Source organism: Hydra viridissima, unplaced genomic scaffold, assembly GCF_058129835.1.
Source record: "Hydra viridissima isolate aposymbiotic clone 2 unplaced genomic scaffold, HvirCarnegie_v1 scaffold_12, whole genome shotgun sequence".
NCBI classification, from domain to species: Eukaryota; Metazoa; Cnidaria; class Hydrozoa; order Anthoathecata; family Hydridae; genus Hydra; species Hydra viridissima.
Genome location: NW_028324311.1, coordinates 11,730,627 through 11,753,065, shown reverse-complemented (window position 1 = coordinate 11,753,065; position 22,439 = coordinate 11,730,627). Strand labels below are relative to the sequence as shown.

Below are 22,439 nucleotides of genomic sequence, written 5' to 3'. Positions count from 1 at the left end.
AAAAAGACATTTCTTTCAAAAAAGAAATAAACTCTTGCTACTTCTTTTACCTACAATATTGCCATATATGTTGTAAAGAGGATGCAATCTAGTCTGTTAATAATTGAAGCAGTTGCTAATAGTATGGTTGGAAAGCTCTCTTAAAATTCCTTTCAAAGTGGGAAATATTTTAAAATTTCATAATGTTTAGATTGTGGTTACAGTTTTAATTTTTACATCAATATTATATAAACAGTTTAAAACAGATTCCCTTTAAACAAAATGCTTGTAAAATTTGATATCTGCTGAAATGCATTTGTTATTAAAACAACAAAGATGAATTTGGTGGTATCAGTAGTAATAAAGATGATTTTATGGAATTGTGCATGGAGCCATTAACCTAGCATATTAAAAATGAAAATCTTTTAGAACATGGATAATGATTTCCAACTTGTAAAGTATAAAAAGAAGCCATCAAAATATAAAGGCCCAATCAAACCAATTTACAGCCATAATCATGGTGATGTAGACAGTTTTAATATTGATGTTTGCAAGCAGCAGATTACAGATTGCAAGTATGTTCAGAATATTTAATGAGTGTCATTTTTATTTTTAATGTTAGGTTATTGGTAGTAAATATTTTTGATATTATACAATAAATTTTATTGTAAACTACTATGCAAATATTTATGCAAACAATAAATTAGTGTTGCTATTGTTATCTGCTTTAGGGTTGAACTGTTAGAAAGCTCATTTTACAAATGTTTTGTTGGTAAGAAAACAATTTTATTAAATAATTGTGCTCACTTTCATTCACAACTAGGTTCTCTATTAGAAAATAATTTTTTATGATTCAACTGGAAGTTTATTTTATGTCTGGAAGTTTATTTTACTGATTTGTTATTGAAAAATTTGATTTTAAGGAAGGAAGGTTAGCATATCAAAATTTCAAGAATCTATTATAATGTAAAAGGCTGTATAATGTAGAGACTTGCTGTTAAACAAAAAAAAATATTGCACTTCTGATTTCAGAGTGTTACAATCTTTTGCTTTTCTTCCTGTAAGTGTCTTTTTTAGTCTCTTATGCCTCAAAAGAATAGAAAATGACTGTTATTTTCCACAAACCTTTCTTTTGATTAATTATTATGTCTAGAAGGCCTACAAAGCTGTGCCCCATAATTGTTACAATTCTTTGCCTGGCTCAGTAACTGTTGCTTAAAGATAAATGATATCTCATTTAAATAACTTTTATTGTAAGAGCAATAAAAGTTATTTAAATGAGATATGAGTGTGGCTGAAAGGTTATCAAAAGTTTTAAAATGGTGGTGTTCTTTAACAGTTTTACCAAGTTTCCTTGTAATTTTTTATTTGAGATAGAAGAAATGGTCATGCAAAAACAAAAATCTAGTTTGAAATTAAACTGGGTTATTTAAAAAAGATAAAAATGCTGCTTTATGAAATAGTATCTAAGTATTAAATGTAGATTTAATGAAAATAGCTACATATAAAATAACTACATATAAAATAATAGCTACATATAAGGTAATGTATTTGGATTTAAACATTAGATAGTAAGATTGAGTTAAAATCATTTAAAGTTTAGTTTTAAAGTCATCATTAGAAAATAACTACATATAAAATAATAGCTACATATAAGGTAATGTATTTGGATTTAAACATTAGTAAGATTGAGTTAAAATCATTTAAAGTTTAGTTTTAAAGTCATCATTAGAAAATAACTACATATAAAATAATAGCTACATATAAGGTAATGTATTTGGATTTAAACATTAGCAAGATTGAGTTAAAATCATTTAAAGTTTAGTTTTAAAGTCATCATTAGAAAATAGTTAACTATAACAGTTATATAAAATATGGTTACTCTTGGTTCCTTTAACTGAATAATTGTGGCTTGTTGATTAATAATCAAATATTTTATCCACAAACAATTCACAAATATTTTGTTTTCTGGTAATTGATTTCCTAGTGAATTAGATCAGCTGCAGCTCGATCTGTTTGGTAAAATTCAAAAGAAGGATCAATTTCAAATAAAAACTGCTGAAGGACACTAGAAGGTTACCACTGATCCACATTGAACCTTAAGGATGGTTTCCCTAAGATGTCATTCTCAGACTAGAGATAAAGTTGTTTCCAGAGTAGAAATGATAGAGATAAAAAATGATAATAGACATTTCCCATTCTTTTCAGGAAAAGTGATTATGAAATAATATTTATCATCTAGAAAATATTTTTTGTTGCATGGTGTTATAGTATAGATGTTACTGTGAACCCAGCTTAGAGGAGACAGCAATTTAGTTTGCAAAATATAGAAATATACGAAAGTATTAAATTTTTTTCAATTTATACTTTCTTAAAGCACTTCTTTTACATTCTCTGACATGTGTTTCAAGATTGTGTACTTTTCAAAAGCAAGATTATATTGAAAACAAAGGCTTCAAAGATATGGTATCATATGGAATCGGATCATTATTAAACAGTAAGACTGCAAGATATCAATTTTCTCTTTTGCTGCTGTTAAAAGAAAAACTCCAAGTATTTATTTAAATATTTATAATAATTTTTTTATAACTCAACATAAACTTTTGTTATATCTTACATGTGTAGTTTTTACAACTCAACATAAATTTTTGGTATATTTTGCATGTGTAGTTTTTACAACTCAACATAAATTTTTGGTACATCTTGCATATGTAGTTTATACAAGAGGTGAACTATTCTTTTAAACATGTTTACAAATAACACAGGCCTGCAATGGTTTTCCTCTTTAAAATCTGAGTAACGTTTTTTATAGTTTCTGATGTGCTGAATATGAGAAAAATAATAAAAAAAATCCATCACGTCAGGATTTTTTTATATGGAATATTTAAGATTTTGCTTTAAAATGTTTGAGCGCCTACCTTTTGAAATGTCTGAAACGTTATTAATTTACTTCAGCTCAATTTTTATTTCATATAATTAGTGTAAGGGAACATAGAAATTAACGCCAATTAGTAATTTGTTAATGACTACATAATAAGTATTAGTAATTTGCATTAAACATGTCAAAAACGGGTCATTTTGGCTTAATTTAGTAATGAGCTCATTATTACATAATGATTTGGTAATATTAACTAATTGTTGTGAATATTATTAGAAAAGGGTGTATTTAAGATAAACCAAAGGATTTTTGTATAAGTACCCGCACTGATTTAGAAATTTAACAGTTGAAGTGCGCATCTTGCAACACAAACTTTAAAATGGCATCGTGAAGTTGTTTAAACTCTTCTAATTGTTTCTGTTATATTTGCGGGAAATTTATGGTGATAAAACAACGAAACAGTATTACAGACTTTGTAAAAAATATTTATAAAAGTTATTTTGGACTCGTTTAAAGTAACCAAGACAAAACTTGGGCACCTCATAAAATTTGTACAACTTGTTTATTAGAACTTCGCAAGTGGTCAAAAGGACAGAAAAATAGCTTCAAAATCATTTCGCCTGTGCTATGGAGAGAACCTAATGACCATGTTAAAGATTGCTACTTTTGTTGTTGTGACATAACTGGATACAATTCAAAAAATAAAAGGGACATAAACTATCCAAACGTGTCATCAGTTACGCCTGCAATATTTGGCGATTCAAAAATGGTGCAGCCCCCGGTTCCAGCTCTACAAATTGAAAATTCTGACTGTGATATAGAGGAAGAGGATGTACACCAATCTGATCCTGAATTTCATGGAGATTCTGACGCTTGTCAGCTCTTTTCACAGTCACATTTAAACAACTTGGCAAGAGATTTGAATCTTCCCAAAGATGCAGCGGAACTCCTCGGATCACGATTAAAAGAAAGAAATATGCTGGCACCTGGTACTTCATTTTCATGGTACCGTCACAGAGAAAAAGATTTTCTTCCATTATTCGCTGAAGATGAAGATTTAGTGTTCTGTAAAGATATTCCAGGCTTGACGAAAATGTACGACATTGAATACGATCCTAACGAGTGGAGATTGTTTATTGACTCCTCAAAAAGAAGTTTGAAAGCAGTTCTTCTGCATAATGGGAATACATATGCCTCGTTACCTGTTGCACATTCTGTCCATTTAAAGGAATGTTATGAAAATTTGGAAAAGCTTTTGACTAATATAGCTTATGAGCAACACGGTTGGATGTTGTGTGGAGATTTGAAAATCATAAGCATGCTACTAGGCCAACAAGGTGGTTATACAAAATACCCGTGCTTTCTTTGCGAGTGGGATAGCCGGGATAAACAACATCATTGAACCAAAAAGGAATGGACTCCAAGAACTGAACTAACCCCAGGATTCAAAAACGTACTTAAACAGAGTTTGGTTCCCAGAGAAAAAGTTTTACTGCCACCATTGCACATCAAATTGGCTATAATGAAGGCTTTAAATAAAGAGGGGGAAGGCTTCAAATATCTGCATTCAGTTTTTCCATCTTTATCAGAAGCTAAGATAAAAGAAGGAATTTTCGTCGGCCCTGATGTTAGGAAATTAATGTCGGATGAAAAGTTTGATGAAAAACTTAATGATATCGAGTTGCAAGCATGGCAGTCATTTAAGGAAGTGGTGACAAAATTTTTGGGGAACAATAAAAGACTATAAAGAAATAGTGGCCGAAATGATTTCCAATTTTAGTGTAATGGGTTGTAATATGAGCATTAAACTTCATTTCTTAAATTCTCATATTGATTACTTCCCAGAAAATCTAGGAGCCGTTAGCGAAGAACAAGGTGAAAGATTTCACCTAGATTTGAAAGAGCTTGAAGTCCGGTATCAAGGAATACCAACATGATGGCTGACTATTGTTGGTTATTGAAGCGTGATGATCCAAACCGGAAATTTAAGTGAAAATCGCACAACCGAAGCTTCCAGGAGAAAAGGACCAGGTTCCACAAATGAAATTTAAATGTTATTTAGACTAGTGTTAAGTTGTTATTATATTTTAGTAGTTTTTTAAGTTAAAAATAATGTTCTGTTTTAAATATATATTTTTTTATGTGAAATCTTCTGTTTTTTTGCTATTTTCTATCTGTGCCTTTTTTGAAAAATCTGGAGGTGATAGAGAAAAACTAAGTACATATTCGTAATCAGCGCACCAAAATACCCAAGAATCAGCTATCAAATTCCAGAGAGGAAGTTATGACTCTCATTTTGCAGGCCTGTGTAATTTGATTCATTTACTTATAGTAAAATTACTTAAATTTCTTTTAAAATTTCACTGCAATGTTTTTTTGCTTTTTAGGTAAATACGTACTTATATGACCCTGTCCTGTCACTAGAGGAGCATTTACTTATCAAAGAAATGGGCATTAATGTAATTCCACATAATGAGGTTATTAAAATTTTTAAAAATAAAATTGAAGGTTTCAGTTTGGTATACTAGCTGTTTAATCAATAATATCTACAATTATAGGAATGCAAGCGGAGAGTTTCTGAAAATACAATTTTTTTAATGTTACATTGTGGGGAATCTTTGTATAATAATTTGCTATGGTCAAATTGGGGTCTTTCCTTGCGTCACATTTTTTTGATAGGAAATGCATTTTCAAGTTATCATACAAGGTTTGCTGTTGTTGTATTAACTTATAAAATATCAGTGTTTTACAAACACTTACATCAAAACCTTTTTCAAAAGTTTTTTTTTTTTTTTTTTTTTACTTGTTGTCTAAGTTTTTTAATGAAGATTTTTTTAATGAAGATTTACTTCTGAAGTATTCAAAAAGAAGGCTTGGTACTTGAAAGAGGTATAGGTTGTTTTTATAACAAATGTCTCTATATCATGCTGCGTGCTGTATGAAAGTATGGAGTGTTGTTTTATGAATTGATTTTTAGATATTATCCCATTGCGTTGAGCATTCTGTTATAAACGATTTTAAGTATAATGATATCTTCAATGATACTGCCATTCACACATTTCCTCAACATCTGCTTTCAGCTGTGCCCACTGATTTGTGGGAAAACAATGTAGAACCTCTTCAAATTGAGGATGCTGAATTTATTAGAAACAAGTCAAATTGATAAACTAATGTTTGATCAAGATTTGTGGGGAAATATTTTGACTTTTGAATCAATAGTTGATCAGGTTCTAAGTTTTTCAAGATCAGTTGAAAGATAAAATGAGAACAACCTGTATATTATGTAAGCAGCATGGCATTTTTTGTTTACATTCTGCTACAGCAGCCATCTTGATTTCTTGTACTTGTTCATCAGTTTGTGTGGAATATTGTCTATGATATGTTAAGGACTTAAGGATGAAAATTAAAGAGAACTATTTTATTATAGAAAATAAAGTTTTCAAACTGTACAGTTTTTTTAGGTTGTAATACTTTAACTAAAAAACTCTATTAGACTGCAGCGTTGCTCTTCCAAGATTCATCAATGATTCATAAATGAATCATCAATTAATCATCATGGAGTGGTTTAAAGTGCTGTAAAGTCTTTATCCTTTTTTTTATTCTTTACAACTTTTCTTTATATATCAAGTGTTCAAGATTTTTATGTATTTCAATATTTCATATATATGCATTTGAATGTATATAAAAAGTTAAAATGAACATATATAACATGGAGGTATATTTTATATATTTATATATATATTTGTTTTTAGTATTTGAGAAGTACTTTTAACAAAATTTACTCCTAAAAATTTAGTTTAAGTATAGTTTATACTAATGTATTGTAATGAATTATAAATTTTATTCTATTATTTGTATACTATACTAATAATATTGGCTCTTGTTTACTTTAAGATCTGTAATTGAAAATGCTGGAATATGTGGAGTTTATTTCTTCATCCTCTGAAAATGAAGATGAAAGTGAAGAAAGTAGCAAAGGAGAAATTGATGGAGATGATGATATGGATGATATTGATCAAAAAGTGATTATGAAAATACAAAGAAAAAAGTCTGTCGAGAAGAAAAAAGAAATCATTTCTCTGATACTTCGATTTAAGACAAGGTAGCTTTTTTAAATTAGGATAAACTTGGACCCAATAAAATGAATTGCTTATAAAAAAACAAATTATTAGTGTTACTTGTTCTGCATAAAAATAGTCAAACTTAAAAATAAAAGTAAATAGTGATAGTAGAACTATATTATACTATATTTAAAAGTATATTCAATAAATTATTCAAAATAATTTATTCTGACACTGTTTTAACACATTGGCTGCCAATAGGATTTTTGTAAAATGTCCACAAAAAGAATATCATAGATGGCACATATCCGATGGGCAGAATGATAACTTAAAGTCAAGTATGCTGTGTTGGCCATCAGTGGCTAATGCAGCTCAATTGGAATACCTTGGTGTTGGCCACCAGTAACTGACACGCAGTCAACGTGTTAAAGACTTCCTAAGTAGCAGTTTTTTTTCAACCAAAAAACTCTTTTTATTGATTTCAAGCAAGAAAACAGTGAAGAGTTTGTTTTATTTTTGTTTATTTCACCTTTTTACAGTGAGTCAGAGGTGTTATCATAAATTTAAAATACAAAAGTTGGAAACTGATGTTTTTTGGATTTCATGATCCATACTTTAGTGATGAGGAATTACCTTTTTTTTTACCATGTTTTAATTATGTTTTGATCTTCTAATAATTTCCAAAAGTAAAGTTACAAAAAAAATACAAAAGTTTGAGAAAAACTGTAAAGATTTGAAAAGTTATCTTGGCCTTAATTTTAAAGAAATGGTTTCCTCGCTGTTGCATGGATTCAGATTATTTTATATTTTATTATAATTTTTTAATATTCTATGTAATGTATTTCAAGAGATAAAGAGTTAGCTGTCCATTTTTGCCCATTTGGCCAGAAAATAGTTTTAATATTTAAATAGATATCATTCATTTTTTTTTTTTTAGAGATTAAGCTCAAAGTCAAGTAAAAAGTTGAAAAATGTTTTAGATACAATATTTTTTTAAGCATGCATAGGTATTTAAAATGCATATAAAGTCAAATTAACTTTCACCCTTCAAATACTCCACCTCCTCCCTCTTTCCCTTCATTTACAATCTAACCTACAAACTGCCTACAAATGCACAATAAAGAATGACTGACAGAGTATACATAAGGACCTCATGAGAAAGCTGTGTTGTTCTGAAGAAGCAGTAAAAAATTTAAAATCTTATAGTTGTTGCTTCTGTTAAAATATTTTAAATGTTAAAAATACAAATATAATTTGTAACATAAACTCATAGAATTGTGTGTTTATAAGTAATCAAATCCTAAGTTTTTTTTACTGTAAATGGATTATTTGTCCAAAAATCTTTTTAATATTACATTCCTTAGTAGAATGGTAAATCATAAATTTTAATTATTGAAAATTTGGTTTCACTTCTGCTTTATTACAAGAAAATTTTTGTTGACTTTGTAGTGAAAGGCTTTTTCTCTTTTTTTTTCTTCTGCTTCTTTAATCATTTTCTCATTCACCTAATCTCATTCACCTAATGTGACATTATTAACAATTGTACTACCTTGTGTTCCACTGTCATTGTTCTCATGAGTGTTTCTATCTGGTATAATCTTTCATTCTTTGATAATCTTTTCTTTCTGATTTTTTTATTTTTTTTTTTATGGATTCTTTATTTATGTTAAACTTTTGCCATAAAAACCCTGATGACTTGAGCTGATCTTCTAAAATTATTGACCATGATGTTGTTAGAAGAGTAGTGAACAATGTGGGTATTTCTGTAGGTTAAAATATTAAAAAATTTAACTGACCAAGGATGTCATTGACACATGCTCCCTAAATGTGTAAGATGAAAAGGCAGTCATAGCAGTATAAAATTGTATTTTTTGTTAACTCTATAAGAGGGAAGCTAAAATGTATGGTGTGGCCATCAAATATGTAAACTCGTGTGCAGTTGCAAGGTGATTTGTGCTGTCCAGAAAAATGTTCTTAAACCATTTCAAAAACCGAGAGGATTTCATTCACTCCCTATAATTAGTAGTATAGACAGCTCTAGCAGGAATACTTTTTACACACTCAATATACAGTTTTCACATAGTAGAAGTACCTGTCTGCTAGCAGAGCATGCACAATTTACCATAATATCTAGCTGCATGAGTCACCAATGTTCTGGGGCAGTCTAGTAGCAACCATCTTTTAAAGTCTTAAGTAAATCAAACCATTATTTAATGATTCCTGGTCTGTAATTTTTTAATTTTAGTCTTTTAATGATAAAGGATCTGTTTTTCTAAGGGCTACTGCTTGGGTGTTGTAACAAGCCACATAACCAGTTATTATAAAGTTGGTAATCCACAAAGAGTGTTTTAATATCATTTGCTTTTACAAAATTTTACATGAGGTCTTTCACCTAACCTTTAATTAAACTACAGCCCCTATAAGCATGAGAAAAGCTGATTATCACAATAAGACATAATGCCAGTTCTTTATCTTATGTGTCAAAACTCTTCTCTTGGCGAGATGATCAACTCAGACTCTCTTCAAAAAAGCCTTCTTAATAAACCTAAAAAGCAATGATGCCTGGTTTGTAGACCAATACTTTCTTTGCACAAAATTTTAGGCATCTACCTGATTATTTGTATAGGACTTCCTCCATATTCATTCTTTTTGTATGTCCAAGCCATTCTGAAAAGTAAAAGGGGAATAGGCTCTATTATCAAAAATACTTTTAAATAAAACTATTTCCATAAAGGAGTAACTGTTGTTTTCAATTTTAGGCGTATCTGTAAACAAAGTTTATACCTGCTTAATAGATTATAGGGGGTTGTAATTCACAACTTTTCAAACCTAATCACAAAAAAACACAAAGGTTTTTTGGTCAATTTGGACAAACTTTGAAATAATAATAAACACTTTAAATTTTATATATGAAAGGTCTTTTAAAAACAGGTAGAGATTAAATACTTGAGAGTGGAAGAGTTCTTATTTGAATGTTGTGATCTTATTTATGTTTTTCTATCAAGTTCCTCAAGTTTACTAATGTACTACCTCAAACTTTCATAATTTAGAAAAATATAAAAGAATAGAAAGTTAAAATGATGTCTTAATGAAAAATATTAAATTTTCAGGATTTCTATCATTGAAAAAGAGAAAAAGTCTCAGTTGTATTCAAAGAGTAATCAACAGGATTTTTCTTGTCTTGAGGAAGAAGAGGAAAAGATGAATATTGACAGAAAAAATGAAAGTAGGATTTTAAAATATGTATGAAATAACTAAACACTGTTGTCAGTGCAACACCTGTTTAAGGAAGTAGTTCAACTTAAAACTCCTATTTGTGATATGGAAACAAATTTTAGTTTATTTTACTTCCAAGATGGGCTTGAACCTTTTGGATGAGGAATCCAGTGCTGTATTTGCTAATATGGTTCCTAATCTAATCATGCTAAGGTCTAATAAGTTGATTATTAAATTGAAGCTGCTTTTTTTTTTTTTTTAAGTCTTTTTATTTATTACAGAACAATCCTTAAAAGAGAGCTTAAAGAAAATTTCACTAAAAGTTGAAACTTTGAAAAAGGAAAAAGCTTCTCAACAGAAAAGTGCTGCTTGTATGAATATTTATTATACAGTTGTTTAGAATATTTAAATCCGCGTGTATTTTTATGAAAAAGGTTGATAGCTTTTATTAATTTGCATTTAAACAGATTTCAAAAAAATTCTTTATTTAACTTAATTATAATTTTGATTATTATTCATATTTATTATTTACTTATTTATAATGAAACAGATTTTACTTTACTTTATTAAAAAAAAACAAACATGACAAGCTATTTGTTTTTAGTAAATCAACTATTTGCCACTTAATTTGACTTTTTTAAACGTTTTTACAGTTTAATTCATAATTTACATTGATTTAAACTCAAAATTGGCAAATTGCAAAACTTGCTTTTTTTTGAAAATTAAATGTTTTAGTTGTGCTATTTAAATGCTGCTTAATGATAGTTTTTAAAATGTAATGAAAAATTAACAATTTTTGCAAAAAATATCCAATTAAAGAAACGCGTCTAAACTAAATTGCTGGTTTTGAAGAAATTTATCATTATTTTAAAACACATATAACTATTTAATATTTAGTTTATATAAATTTTGGTAAAATTGTTTCATCTGAAGCTAATTATGTATCATCCTTCTAATCAACAACAACAAAAAAATCTACATCAGTTTAATTTTTTCTTTAAAATAAAAACTATTCAAACTTTTTCCACAATTATTTATTTAATTGATACGGTATCGTCATAACTACCACAGTATCGTCATGCTACCATTGACATTGTCCTAAACCTTTCAGTAGATAGGTTTTTTGAAAGCCGTACTAAGTTCTTCTGTTTTCTTATTTTTTAGTTGTTGAGAGATTGCGAGTGTGTATAGAAGACATTGAGTTAAATATAATGCAGCTTAAACAAAAGCAAAGTAAAATGTAAATTTTTTTTTTTTTATGTGTAAATCTTTTTCAGTATTGGGTTAAATTATATTTTTGAAATTTAATATAATTATCTGAAACTCTTCTCTATTATCCAGAAATCCTTTTTATTCAGATATGAAGAACTTAGTTTAAATGAGCAAAAGTTAACAAGTATTGTTAGTGGCTTTGAAAAGAAATTTAATCAGTGGTCTGAAAAAGTAAATAAAATACCAAAAGTTAACAGTTCTGAAGAAAAGGAAGACATTCAATTACCTGCTGAAGTGAAAGATTTTGAGGTTTTTTTTTTTTTTTTTGCATTAGAATACATGGTACCTTGTAATCTTATAAAACCCTAATGTTCTTATCAAAAGTTGTTATACTAATGCTTATATATGTATATATGCATGTATACTATTGTCACTATAACAATAAAAAAGTTACAGTTCTTGAAACAAGCAGTCATAAGTGGCATATTTACATGCTTATATGCACATTTACATGCTTACATGCATATTTACATGCTTATATGCATATTTACATGCTTACATGCATATTTACATGCTTACATGCATATTTACATGCTTACATGCATATTTACATGCTTATATGCATATTTACATGCTTATATGCATATTTACATGCTTACATGCATATTTACATGCTTACATGCATATTTACATGCTTACATGCATATTTACATGCTTACATGCATATTTACATGCTTATATGCATGCATATTATTTAACAAAACTTCAAATTATAGTTCTGAAAATGAGAAGTGTGGCTATGTTTAAGATTCATATTTCAGGAGTCATATTTAGGATTTCATCAAGCTGACTGGTGGTCATCAGGGAGGTTGGGATGATTTTGATCATAACATTTTTTTAAAGCTAAGAAAACAATTCAAGGTAAAAAATGTTATCAAGGAAATAGTGTTTAAATAATAAAAGATATTAAAGTTAAATATCTATTTAAACACTAAAAAAATATCATATACTATAAAAAAATGTGATAAAATATGAACTATAATAGGTATATGCATTTTAAATGCAATTGTTTTGCAGAAAGATGATCAACTTATTAAAATTGCAGAGAGTGAGATTGTCACACAAAATCGTGATGATATTATCCAACATATTCAATGGTATCATGAATATTCTAAACTAAAAGAGAGAAAAAAGCAAGCCATTTTTGCTTGGAAAACCATGAAACAGGTATAGTGAGACTATAACTACAAATAACCACTTTATAAATTGTACTTAAAACAAAATCTTTGTTTGTGAATACTTCTAGAGTTATTGTAAATCTTTGTTTATTAGAACGATGAAAAAAGATGAATTTCTCTACATCAGAGATCTTTGTAGAGCAAATTTTTTTAGAACAATCGAGAAACTGCACTTGCAAACATTAATGATGAACCATTCGAAGAAGATATAAAAAGAATTCGGCGAGAAAAATTGTTCAAGAAAGAAAGAGAAGATCGGTTTGCAGGTCTAGAACAGTGGAAAGTATAGTTAAAAAATATGACATGATAAAATTTTTTAAAGTGAATTTTTTAAGTTGTATATTTGTGTCATGTTTAAAAAGTGTTTTTTAATTTAGAAAGAGAAAGCTAACCAAAAGCTAGAAGAAGAAACCAGCCAGAAGAAACATAATTTTATCCTAAACAAAGATAAAGAAGATCAGAGAAAGGTGTGTTTTATGTTCATCGTTTTAGTGATATTAATCTAAAAAACCATTATTTTTTAATATTTTATTTTAATCTAAAGGGTTTGGTCTTTTTTTAGTCTGACTTAATTTTTCAATGTGATTTTTTATCACATTGAAAAATTAAGTCAGACTAAAATTTTTTCTGTAACTATTTTAGTAATCTAAAACGTTTGTTACAGTTTTTATAAGTATTTTTATAAATATTGGTATCATTTCTTTCCTAAATATTTACATGTGTATGAAATGAAATAGAATCTTTTTCTAAAATTTTACATAGATATTGTATTCTTTATTTCATTTATTGAAATTTTTTGGGTTTTTAAGCGCTTCCAATTTTTTAAGCACTTTCCAAATTTTTACAGTAGCATTAAGTTTCATTTATACAATTTTTTCATTTTTATTGGGTCATTTTTAGGTGAATTGATTGTAAAAGTTGGATGCTTTCAAGTTTGTGGTTTTGTTTAGAAGCACAAAAAGTTTTTCTGGCTTATTTTAAATTTAAGCCTCGTTTTCTATTTTTTTTTTTTATTCATTTTCAGCTTCAATTGAAACTAAAAGTTGAAAGATATAAAAGGCAGAAAGAAGAAGAGGCTCTCAGACTGGCTAATAAAAAGGAATTACTTAACAAACCTAAAATTATTTCTCTTGAGCAAAAGGAAAAGATTTTAGAAAGGGTAATTTTTTGCTTCTGTTGCTAAAAGTTCGTTAAAAGTTTAATTTCAGATGTTTGTCAGTATTTTGTCAAATGCCTGGATGTTAAATTCATTACTAAAAAAGGCAAATATTTTATATAGTGCAACTTCTGTATGTTCTCTGTGTTATAAACATCACCTATATTTTTTTAATGACTTTTTAAATCATTTTTTAATTGATTCTTTCTTCTTTTTTTTATCTCTATTTTATAAATTTTTTTTTGTTAAATTTTAATTTCAGAATGAAAAGTTAATAACTTTAAAGAAAGAAAAACAGCTAGCAAAGCAACACGAAGTCGATGAAAAAGAAAAGAGGTTGGAAAAACTTAAAGAAAAGGTTCCTCTTGCTTTTTAGTAACAATCGATTAAAGTTGATTTAGGACCTTCAATCTTCAAAAAAGGTTTTCATTATATCTGTCAATGAACAAGTTTTGAAAATATGTTATAACAACCACATGCAGCTATTAACCGAAAAACTTTGATTATTCTATTGATTTTTTAACTGTTTTATAAAAAAACTGCTTTCTGTTATTGTTTAAATGATGTTAAAAATAATATTACATAAATCGAATCTTGATTCAACTTGGCTTAAAAAATATCTTTTGATTTGACAAATTAGTATTAAATTTTATACTATACATAGCATATTTCAATATGCATATTTTTAGCAAGTTGAAATATTTGACGCCTAGGTTATCGTTAATGTAAGTCGCGATCCAACTCGTTTATTCAAATTTACCGAAGGATTGAAATCTCGATTAGAGAAGGATAACGAAATGAAAGCTTCGCATTTAATATCAGATGTTAAATTTATACCTCGAAAGTAAGTGGTTAACAATGCCGAAGATTCTTGAATTAATTTATGTAAACTAATTTCAAGTACTGTGCGTAAATTTGTGCCTTGCTTATTTGTTTCTTTCATAATTTGTGCCTTGCTTATTTGTTTCTTTCATAATTTGTGCCTTGCTTATTTGTTTCTTTCATAATTTGTGCCTTGCTTATTTGTTTCTTTCATAATTTTAAATTCTCAAGAGTCCATCCGCCTATAAAATGGAAAAAGTTAAACTCATTTCTCTATATTTGTTAAACCTTTTATTTTTTTGCAACATATCCGCCTCAAATATTTTACCCATCCTGAAATTACGTAGCTAGGATTTCTTGTCAGTTTTAATTTGAAACCAAGATTATAAGCAAATTTCCTTTTGCTTCAAATAATTGTGCGCTAAAAGCGGTGATTTTGATTGGTCCGGTGGTTAGAAAAAAAAGCAACCATTTAAGTTTAACTTTTTTTTTTAAAGAAAATATTAAAACCTTTCAACTTTCGTTTGATTATTTTGTTATCTTTTACTAATTAAGTAATATTAAGTGAATGTTATCTTTTACTAATTAGGTATATCATGTTAGTTAGTTTCTTATTCTAGTTCAACTCTTTTTTTTAATGACAAAATACTTAACTATTTATATTTAATGAGTTATTTTTCTTTAGTTAATTACTTTTTTTTTTGTCAGGAGCATTTTTTTTTTTTTATATATTTAAAATATTTTTTTTTTTTTTTACATATTTAAAAAAGAAAAAAACTGAAGTTACTCAGAAAAAAAGAGGAAAATAAAATATTTATGTGAAATTTTTTTTATAAGAACAAGATTTATCCTCGTAGGTTTGATAAGAAATTGACTTTGAAGTAAGAACATTCTGTTCGTTTTGATTTTGCTTAAGAAGATATATTTTACAACTAGGCAAGGCACTAATCTATTTGGTTTTAATTTAAAATGAGCTAAATGTGAGACTTCTTTAGGGAGTCAAAAAATAACTTGTTATTATTTCCAAAAGTTTACTTGGCATTTTACATATCAACTATGTGTAAGTTAACTTAGCATTTTACAATTAACTATGTGTATTAAAGCTAACTTGGTATTTTACATATCAACAAAGTGTGTGTTATAGAGCGAGAAAGGAGTTTTCAGTATACATAAAAGTATTTTTCTTCATTAAATTTAGGTGTTTACCTTCATGGCGAAAAGTGACGACTTGAAAATTAAATAACAAGAAATCATTCGAGACATTTCCGAAGATATACAATTAGTTTTTCGCAGCGTTTGAAATGTGATCATAAGCTAAATGAATTTGATTTGCAGTAATTCCATTCGATCGATGTGCCTTGTTTGTATGTTAATAATTTTGAATCACTTTGAGTGATCAATAATGGCTGATTATCTTGCCTGTATTTCTGGTAAATATCCTAGCGGATTTTTTACTAGCAGCTTTTTAACTGACAGTAAGTGCAAGAGTCTGAAACTGTTGCTGAAATCAGCCTGGTAAAAAGAAAAAAAAAGTCTGCAAAGACAGAATTATTGTATTCTAATATATTGTTTTCAAAATCTCATAGTTTTAAAGACAAAGCTTTTCCATCTCTTTTAATCTTCAATTGAATAACGCATTAAAGTGGATAAACGTAAGATACAGGGTGAGATAAACGGCTTAAACTCTTAACGAAGTTCAGTATTCTGTGAGTGTGTATAGAATTAGAATTATTGAAGCATTGCACTCTGGGACCTAGCTTTAGGAGTCCAAATTTATTTTTCTCGAGTATCCCTAAATAAGCGATCATGAAAAAGTAACTTCATTAGGTTCACTAACAATAAATCAATAGATATCGAGTTAAATATTAACTCAATTATGTTCCAAAGAGTACAAAAAAAAAAGTATATTATTAAAATCTGGGGGGGGGGGGAGGGATGTATGTTCTTAATTTGTAATGATTGCCTTTTTCTATGAAGAACTGGACTGTAAAACAAAACGCAAACTATTTGTGTAGATGACGTCATGGGAGAAATCACTTTATGGTGGTACTCCTTCGCAAAAATGGAAATCTCGTTCTACTGTTGCGAAAATATTTTAACTCGATAGTTTCAATGCGAGAGACCAGTTTTGTGTTTATGATAGTGGTGTTGGTGGTCTTTATTTACAAACTAGCAAACTTTACATGTTGCTGATTTAAAAAAAAGGATCGAGGCAAATTTTCTCATATATTGGGATAGCTTTTCTTTTTTAAGCCCAAAACACATTTTTGTAAACTAATTATATATATATTTAGTTATATATTATTTATACATATATTTATAAGTGATTTATGTATAGGAATCGTTAAAAAAAAATTAAGTGAAAATCTGTTTCTGCAAAAAAAAAAATCATAGGAAAAATTAATTTTAAAAAATGTTTAAACTTAACGTCAAAAAATACAAAAAAAAGAAACAAGTTTACTGTAATTTCTACTCTCTGTGCAAAACGATTGTCCTGAACCAATTGACAAACATATGAAATCGATTTTGATAAGTCCGTAAGACTCTTCTGTTTCGAAATAAATATATTGAAGCATTAAGTGCAGTGTTGAGCTCACATAGTAGGATAGTCCAATTTTGAAGAGCAGATGCTCTCAAAATATTTGAGATGACTTCACTATGTAACGCAAATGCTAAATAAAACTGCGACACAAAGGCAGGAAAACACATTAGAACTAATGTGACGGAGATAAGCATAATGGTAATAGTTACACGATTTTCAATTGCAAAGTTTCGATTTACGACAACCGATTCCACATTCCTTAACTTCTTCTTCGCTTTAAAAAGCAACAAAAGGTTTAAAACAGTGACAAATACTAAAAGGATGATCGTGTAAATTCCAATGTTGCAGTAGAAAATCACATAGGTATTGGTATTTATAGAGTTTATAACCACCGCAAACCAAGCGCCTAATCCGAAACAAACAAGTAGAAAAAAAGCGAGACAAAATACTAAATAAAACCTGTTGATGACTCTTCCTCTCCACTCGTTGTTATATATAACGGATATAAATCGCTCGATTGAAATCAGTAAAATGATTGAGCCAGAAAAAGACAGCAAGAAGACGAATAAAAATACTAAGACGTAAACAAACCAGCAACTAATATCGTATAAACTTTTAATCAGAAGAATCTTTAACGGTATATGTAACAAAGCACTGCATATATTTATTGACGATAAAAGCAGCATAAGTTTTTCGTTGCGTGTGTAATTTTTTCTGCCTCTATCTGTTACGACTCCAATAATCAACAAAGCGTTCGTTATGAATACGAGAATTGCATTTATCCCACGAATGATGCTCAGCGTTGGACTGCTGGTTTCAACAAAAAAACGAAAATTTTGTTGGCAAATTTTGTTTAACTGCATCGACATTTTTAGCAGTAGCAAAAAGTTTGCTGTTTTGTAAGAAGATAATCAAAGGACACAGTTTTCCAACTCAATAATTTGAAAAATTCCTTAACTGTTGCAAACAAATTAATTGGTGCTTTGTCTACCAATTGCTCATTTACATTTGGTAATCCAATGTACGGAAGTGATTCATTTGTTTTCAATATTCTAATCAATATTCATACCTCTAAATTTTTTTTTTTAGAATTTCTTTTTAAAACATCCGTTCTATTCAAATTATCTGATTGTATTTTCCACACATGGCTTTTTTTTTTTTTTTTTTGCTGATAAACGGGTAATTTTATAATCTTTTAACATATCATTATTTTTCTGAAATATCAACTATATTCGATTATAGAAATTCGATTGTAGAAAAAAAAAATTTTTCTATAGTTGAATAAAAAAGCGTCTCAAAAAACCATTGTTGAAGGCTTTGAGATTTTTATTTTTCAGTTCGATTTTTAAAGTTGAAAAAAATAAAAATGAAATAAAATAGCACAATTACTTACTCTATAAATATTTTAACTTTCAATTGATGATTACTGAACTTACTAAAATGTTTTCATGTAAAATTACAAAGCCTGTGTATTGAAATAAAATTTAACACGATTTCATGCAAAATTACACAAAACCTGTGTTTTGAAATAGCGAGTATTTTTAAATAAAATAAAAAAGCATAAAAAAAATCGTGCTTAATAGTTTACAGCAGGAAAAACACAAATAAACATAGATAAGTAAATATATACAATACAGACCTTCTTTAAAAGCTAAAAGTTGTTTAATAGCAAATCTGCCATAGTGTCATAATATAATTTTAAAAACCATACGGAAGAAACGTGCTTAATTTACTTTTAAAGAACTAAATAGAGATAAATGGACGGTCTTCTTTGATTAACTTGTTCCAATCACCTTAGCCATTATTAAAGCGCGTTTTAAACTCTTTTTTAAGACAAGTCACTCCATTAAATTCATCATAATTTTTTCCTTATGTTTTTTGCAATTATTTTCTTTACAAAATTTTGCTAGAAAATGCTTTTAGCTTCAGAAGATAAATTAACAATAACACTGTCAAATATAAAAGATTATGTGCTTTACGTCATATACACTTTTGTTATTGCAATGCTAACCACAAAGAATGGGACTCCTACAGAAGTCTTAGATGTAAAGGTAAAGTAGTGTTAGTGGATACCATGGATCTTTTATTGCGTTTAAAATAATGTTAGTGCAAACCATGGCTGTTTGATGCAGTTGAAGGTGTTCAACTTAAACCCTTAAAAAAAAAACGGTTACCGGTGTTTTTCCTAGAAAAGTAAAGTTTTATTTTTAAGATGTAAATTTGTGAATTAAAAACTTAAGCATTAAAAAAAAAAAAGAATTTTTGCAATCCTCAAGTTTTTTGATTTTAAGCAATAAAAAGTAAGCCATTTAATATTTTAGCTGGAAGTGGTCTATTATGAACTTAAACTCATCATGTTAAAAAAAGAGGCAAATATCCATAATTCGGTATTCTTGTTTAAGTATCTTTTCTTTTCTTTAAATTAAACTGCAAGGTACTACAAAAACTAAATGAATAACAACTTTCCAGTGGTCCAAATTTTCAGGGGCTAGTTGTAACACTTTTTGTTATCAGTATCATTTGCAGAAACACCATCAAAACAGACATTATTTGCCAGTTGTCTGATTTTCTTCTTTGCGTTTTACGGCACAAGATGACTATTGAGCTCTAAGTCTTCTGTAGTTTTCGGCATTTACGTGGTTGGATTTCTGTAAGTACCCGGTATTTTGGTTTTTTTCTGACCTATTACTCTGGTGTTTTAACAAGATACCGATATCTTGTTAAAATTCTAGAACATTCTTTCTCTAAACGCAATTCCATTTTATGTCTTATCTTTACAAGTTGTTTTTTGAGATTTAGGCATTGGTACTATATTTATCTGCTGTTGGTACTGTCACGTAACATAAATATTTTAGACTAATTCAAAAAAAAAACTTCATGTTGCCCTATAAATGGAATGATTATCAACACTCTCATAGAAATGAGAGTAAAAATAAGAACGCATTTTACATTTGTTACACAATGTCTTTATGACACATTTATACATTATCAGGCTTGGACCGGGCCGCCGGGATACCGGGATATTCCCGGTGGGCCGGTTGGCATAAAAAATTATATTATATTTTTAGTTAGGCTACATTTTATTTTCCAAATAAAATATAAATTTAAATTTAACTAAAAATTTAATAACTTTTTTTCTGGCCTCTAATTACATCTAATTAAAGGCCATCTGCCCGCTAGTTATATAAATTTTAGCGGCCATCTTGAGCTTATCGAAAATAGTATTATATTAATAGTGAATTTAAGCATGCGCGCTTTATCTTTAGGCGGTGTTAGTACAAGCGTTAGCAAGTGTGCTACCACTGCAAGTTTAAAAAACGTTAAGCACGTAAAAACTTTGTCAGCATTACAGCATCTGAGTGGGTTGCTCAGAAAGTTTTATGCTAGTGTAACAAAAGATCAGCTTCAAACGGAATTATCGGACTTTGCAAGGAAATGGTAAAGTTTCGAAATAACTCTTGAAGATGAATGTAGTTTGATATTTGACACGGAAGTATCTGACTCTGTCTCGGACAACATGCAACAATATAAATCCGAAGAATCTGAAACTGTCTTTACAATCCCAGAAGTTGAAAACAGTGACAGCCACGGAAATAAATGCAAATCTTGCAAAAAACATATCGTTTGTTGTTAATTTGTCCTCCAGAAGTTTAACTTGCATAGTTTTGCGAATTCAAATTTGTTTCTGGCTTACAAATTTGTGCTGACATTATCCTCTCACAAGTTGTTTGTGAAAGGTCATTTTTGAAATTGAAATATATTTTGAACAGATTAAGAAATTTGATGAGCCAGTCAAGTTTACAGTCTTCATGCTGATGTCTTGTGAAAAAGAGCTTCTTCCGAGAATTAGTAACAATGCAATAGTTGATGTCTTGGAATCGACTAGTCAAACGATGAAAAAGTTGCTATACTAATCAATATTGAATAGCGATTGTGTCTACTATTTCTAGATTCCAACTTACAGCAGTTTTTCATATAATGTAATATAGGTAAATTTAGAAAAATAAGGGCGTTAATCATAGTCGCTGTCATGGGCGGCGTGAAGGCGCCCCTATATATATATATATATATATATATATATATATATATATATATATATATATATATATATACATATTATAATAATAATAATATATATATATATATATATATATATATATATAAAGCAATTGGTTTATAATATGTATATATATGTATATATACATATATATATATATATATATATAATATATGCAACATACAATGAAGTGGGCCGCCATGACCAAATTTCCCGGGCCGTTTTTTCAAGCCAGTCCGACCCTGTACATTATATAATGACCGTGTTGTCGTTGTTGTGACAGCTACAGAGCGATGTTTTTGTGTCTTTTAGGGTATAATTTCATCAAAACCTTTTGCTTAAGTTCAGCTCAACAAATGCTATTTTGTTTTATAATTTTTTTAATTTTTGAATTGTAGAAAAAATTGTTTGTGCACTAATAGTTGTGGTTGTGACATAAACCCGATTTTATAGTGAACCCTAACTCAAAATTCCTGATGACCGATGTTCCGTTTGTCTTCTTCTTTTCGCGCTCACAAAATGGCGTTCGAAAAGACTATCGAAGAATTTTTTAAAAATGTTTAAAAAAGCGATATTGTTTATAAGAATAATGGAGGTAAGACCCTTTCTTTAGTTAAAAGATTTAATAAATCAGAACCTAACGCAACAAACTTTAATGTTTTTGTTTTGTTTTGTTTTAATTAGCATTCAGTTTAAAACAGGATTGTTAAGTTACCAAGGCTTCACAGTAAAGTATTAATCACCGCGTAGAAGCGCTTCCAAAATAAAGTTGGTGTCACGGTGTTGAAGTAAATCATTAAAATTTCGTGTGCGTCTTAGGAGCCACTCTTGACTCTCTTTGATATCTTTTTTAAGGTATCTTTAAAAAATGTCAAATTTGTTCAATCAACAGTTTGATCCTGCTGATGAAACTGTAGAAGAGTTCGGAGGAAAACTTACAAAAAATAAAGTACACATTCGAATCCAACAAAGAAACGGACGAAAAACTATTACAACTTTACAAGGAATCGATGAAAAGTACGAACAAAAAAAATTGGCAAAGGCTTTTAAAAAAGAGTTCAACTGTAACGGGACTGTCGTAGAAGATGAGCAGTATGGAGAGGTTATCCAATTGTCTGGAGATCAAAGAAATAACATTCAGCAATTTCTAATTGATGTTGGAATTTGTAAAAAGGACGGAATCGTTGTACATGGTTTCTAATTTACAAAACTTTTTCCAATAAATGTCCATTTAAAAAGTTGCTTTGTATTTCAAAATATAAGTAGCCTAGTATAATT

At 28.7% G+C, this 22,439-nt stretch overlaps 3 protein-coding genes across 12 annotated transcripts; 2 read left to right on the top strand and 1 right to left on the bottom strand.

Annotated features, from left to right (window-relative positions):
- The first annotated feature begins 279 nt into the window (after positions 1 to 279).
- LOC145194139 (coiled-coil domain-containing protein 112-like) lies at positions 280 to 16,155 on the top strand. Of its 10 annotated transcripts, XM_090068008.1 has the most exons (17): positions 280 to 554; positions 711 to 751; positions 2,357 to 2,532; positions 5,245 to 5,334; positions 5,416 to 5,564; positions 10,029 to 10,144; positions 10,416 to 10,505; positions 11,299 to 11,374; positions 11,493 to 11,655; positions 12,181 to 12,267; positions 12,424 to 12,573; positions 12,739 to 12,867; positions 12,962 to 13,051; positions 13,609 to 13,743; positions 14,003 to 14,098; positions 14,454 to 14,584; positions 15,761 to 16,155. In XM_090068008.1, exons 1-17 carry the CDS (start codon positions 412 to 414, stop codon positions 15,792 to 15,794), a joined length of 1,896 nt encoding a protein of 631 aa, XP_089924134.1. In that variant the 5' UTR covers positions 280 to 411; the 3' UTR covers positions 15,795 to 16,155. The 10 variants fall into 10 exon arrangements, 6 of the variants coding, with proteins under 6 accessions (XP_089924134.1, XP_089924130.1, XP_089924133.1 ...); XR_016445384.1 differs by lacking the exons at positions 280 to 554; positions 711 to 751; positions 2,357 to 2,532; positions 5,245 to 5,334; positions 5,416 to 5,564 and adding an exon at positions 6,636 to 6,959 and having other exon boundaries at positions 12,739 to 12,850; positions 14,003 to 14,076; XR_016445383.1 differs by lacking the exons at positions 280 to 554; positions 711 to 751; positions 2,357 to 2,532; positions 5,245 to 5,334; positions 5,416 to 5,564 and adding an exon at positions 6,636 to 6,959 and having other exon boundaries at positions 12,739 to 12,850.
- A 736-nt stretch (positions 16,156 to 16,891) lies between these two features.
- LOC149881286 (uncharacterized) lies at positions 16,892 to 18,326 on the bottom strand. Its single transcript, XM_090069222.1, has one exon. The coding sequence runs from the start codon at positions 17,971 to 17,973 to the stop codon at positions 17,032 to 17,034; it is 942 nt and encodes a 313-aa protein (XP_089925348.1). The 5' UTR covers positions 17,974 to 18,326; the 3' UTR covers positions 16,892 to 17,031.
- Positions 18,327 to 22,029: 3,703 nt separating this feature from the next.
- LOC145194145 (eukaryotic translation initiation factor 1b-like) lies at positions 22,030 to 22,399 on the top strand. Its single transcript, XM_080071753.2, has one exon. The coding sequence runs from the start codon at positions 22,030 to 22,032 to the stop codon at positions 22,360 to 22,362; it is 333 nt and encodes a 110-aa protein (XP_079927879.2). The 3' UTR covers positions 22,363 to 22,399.
- The last annotated feature ends 40 nt before the right edge of the window (positions 22,400 to 22,439 follow it).

Bases quoted from the DNA above. Each gene is read 5' to 3' on its own strand.
- LOC145194145 (XM_080071753.2), top strand. From the start codon at position 22,030: ATGTCAAATTTGTTCAATCAACAGTTTGATCCTGCTGATGAAACTGTA.
- LOC149881286 (XM_090069222.1), bottom strand. From the start codon at position 17,973: ATGTCGATGCAGTTAAACAAAATTTGCCAACAAAATTTTCGTTTTTTT.
- LOC145194139 (XM_090068008.1), top strand. From the start codon at position 412: ATGGATAATGATTTCCAACTTGTAAAGTATAAAAAGAAGCCATCAAAA. The intron at 2,533-5,244 runs GTATTTATTTAA...TTTGCTTTTTAG, and splicing joins TGTTAAAAGAAAAACTCCAA to GTAAATACGTACTTATATGA. The intron at 5,565-10,028 runs GTTTGCTGTTGT...TTAAATTTTCAG, and splicing joins TTTTCAAGTTATCATACAAG to GATTTCTATCATTGAAAAAG.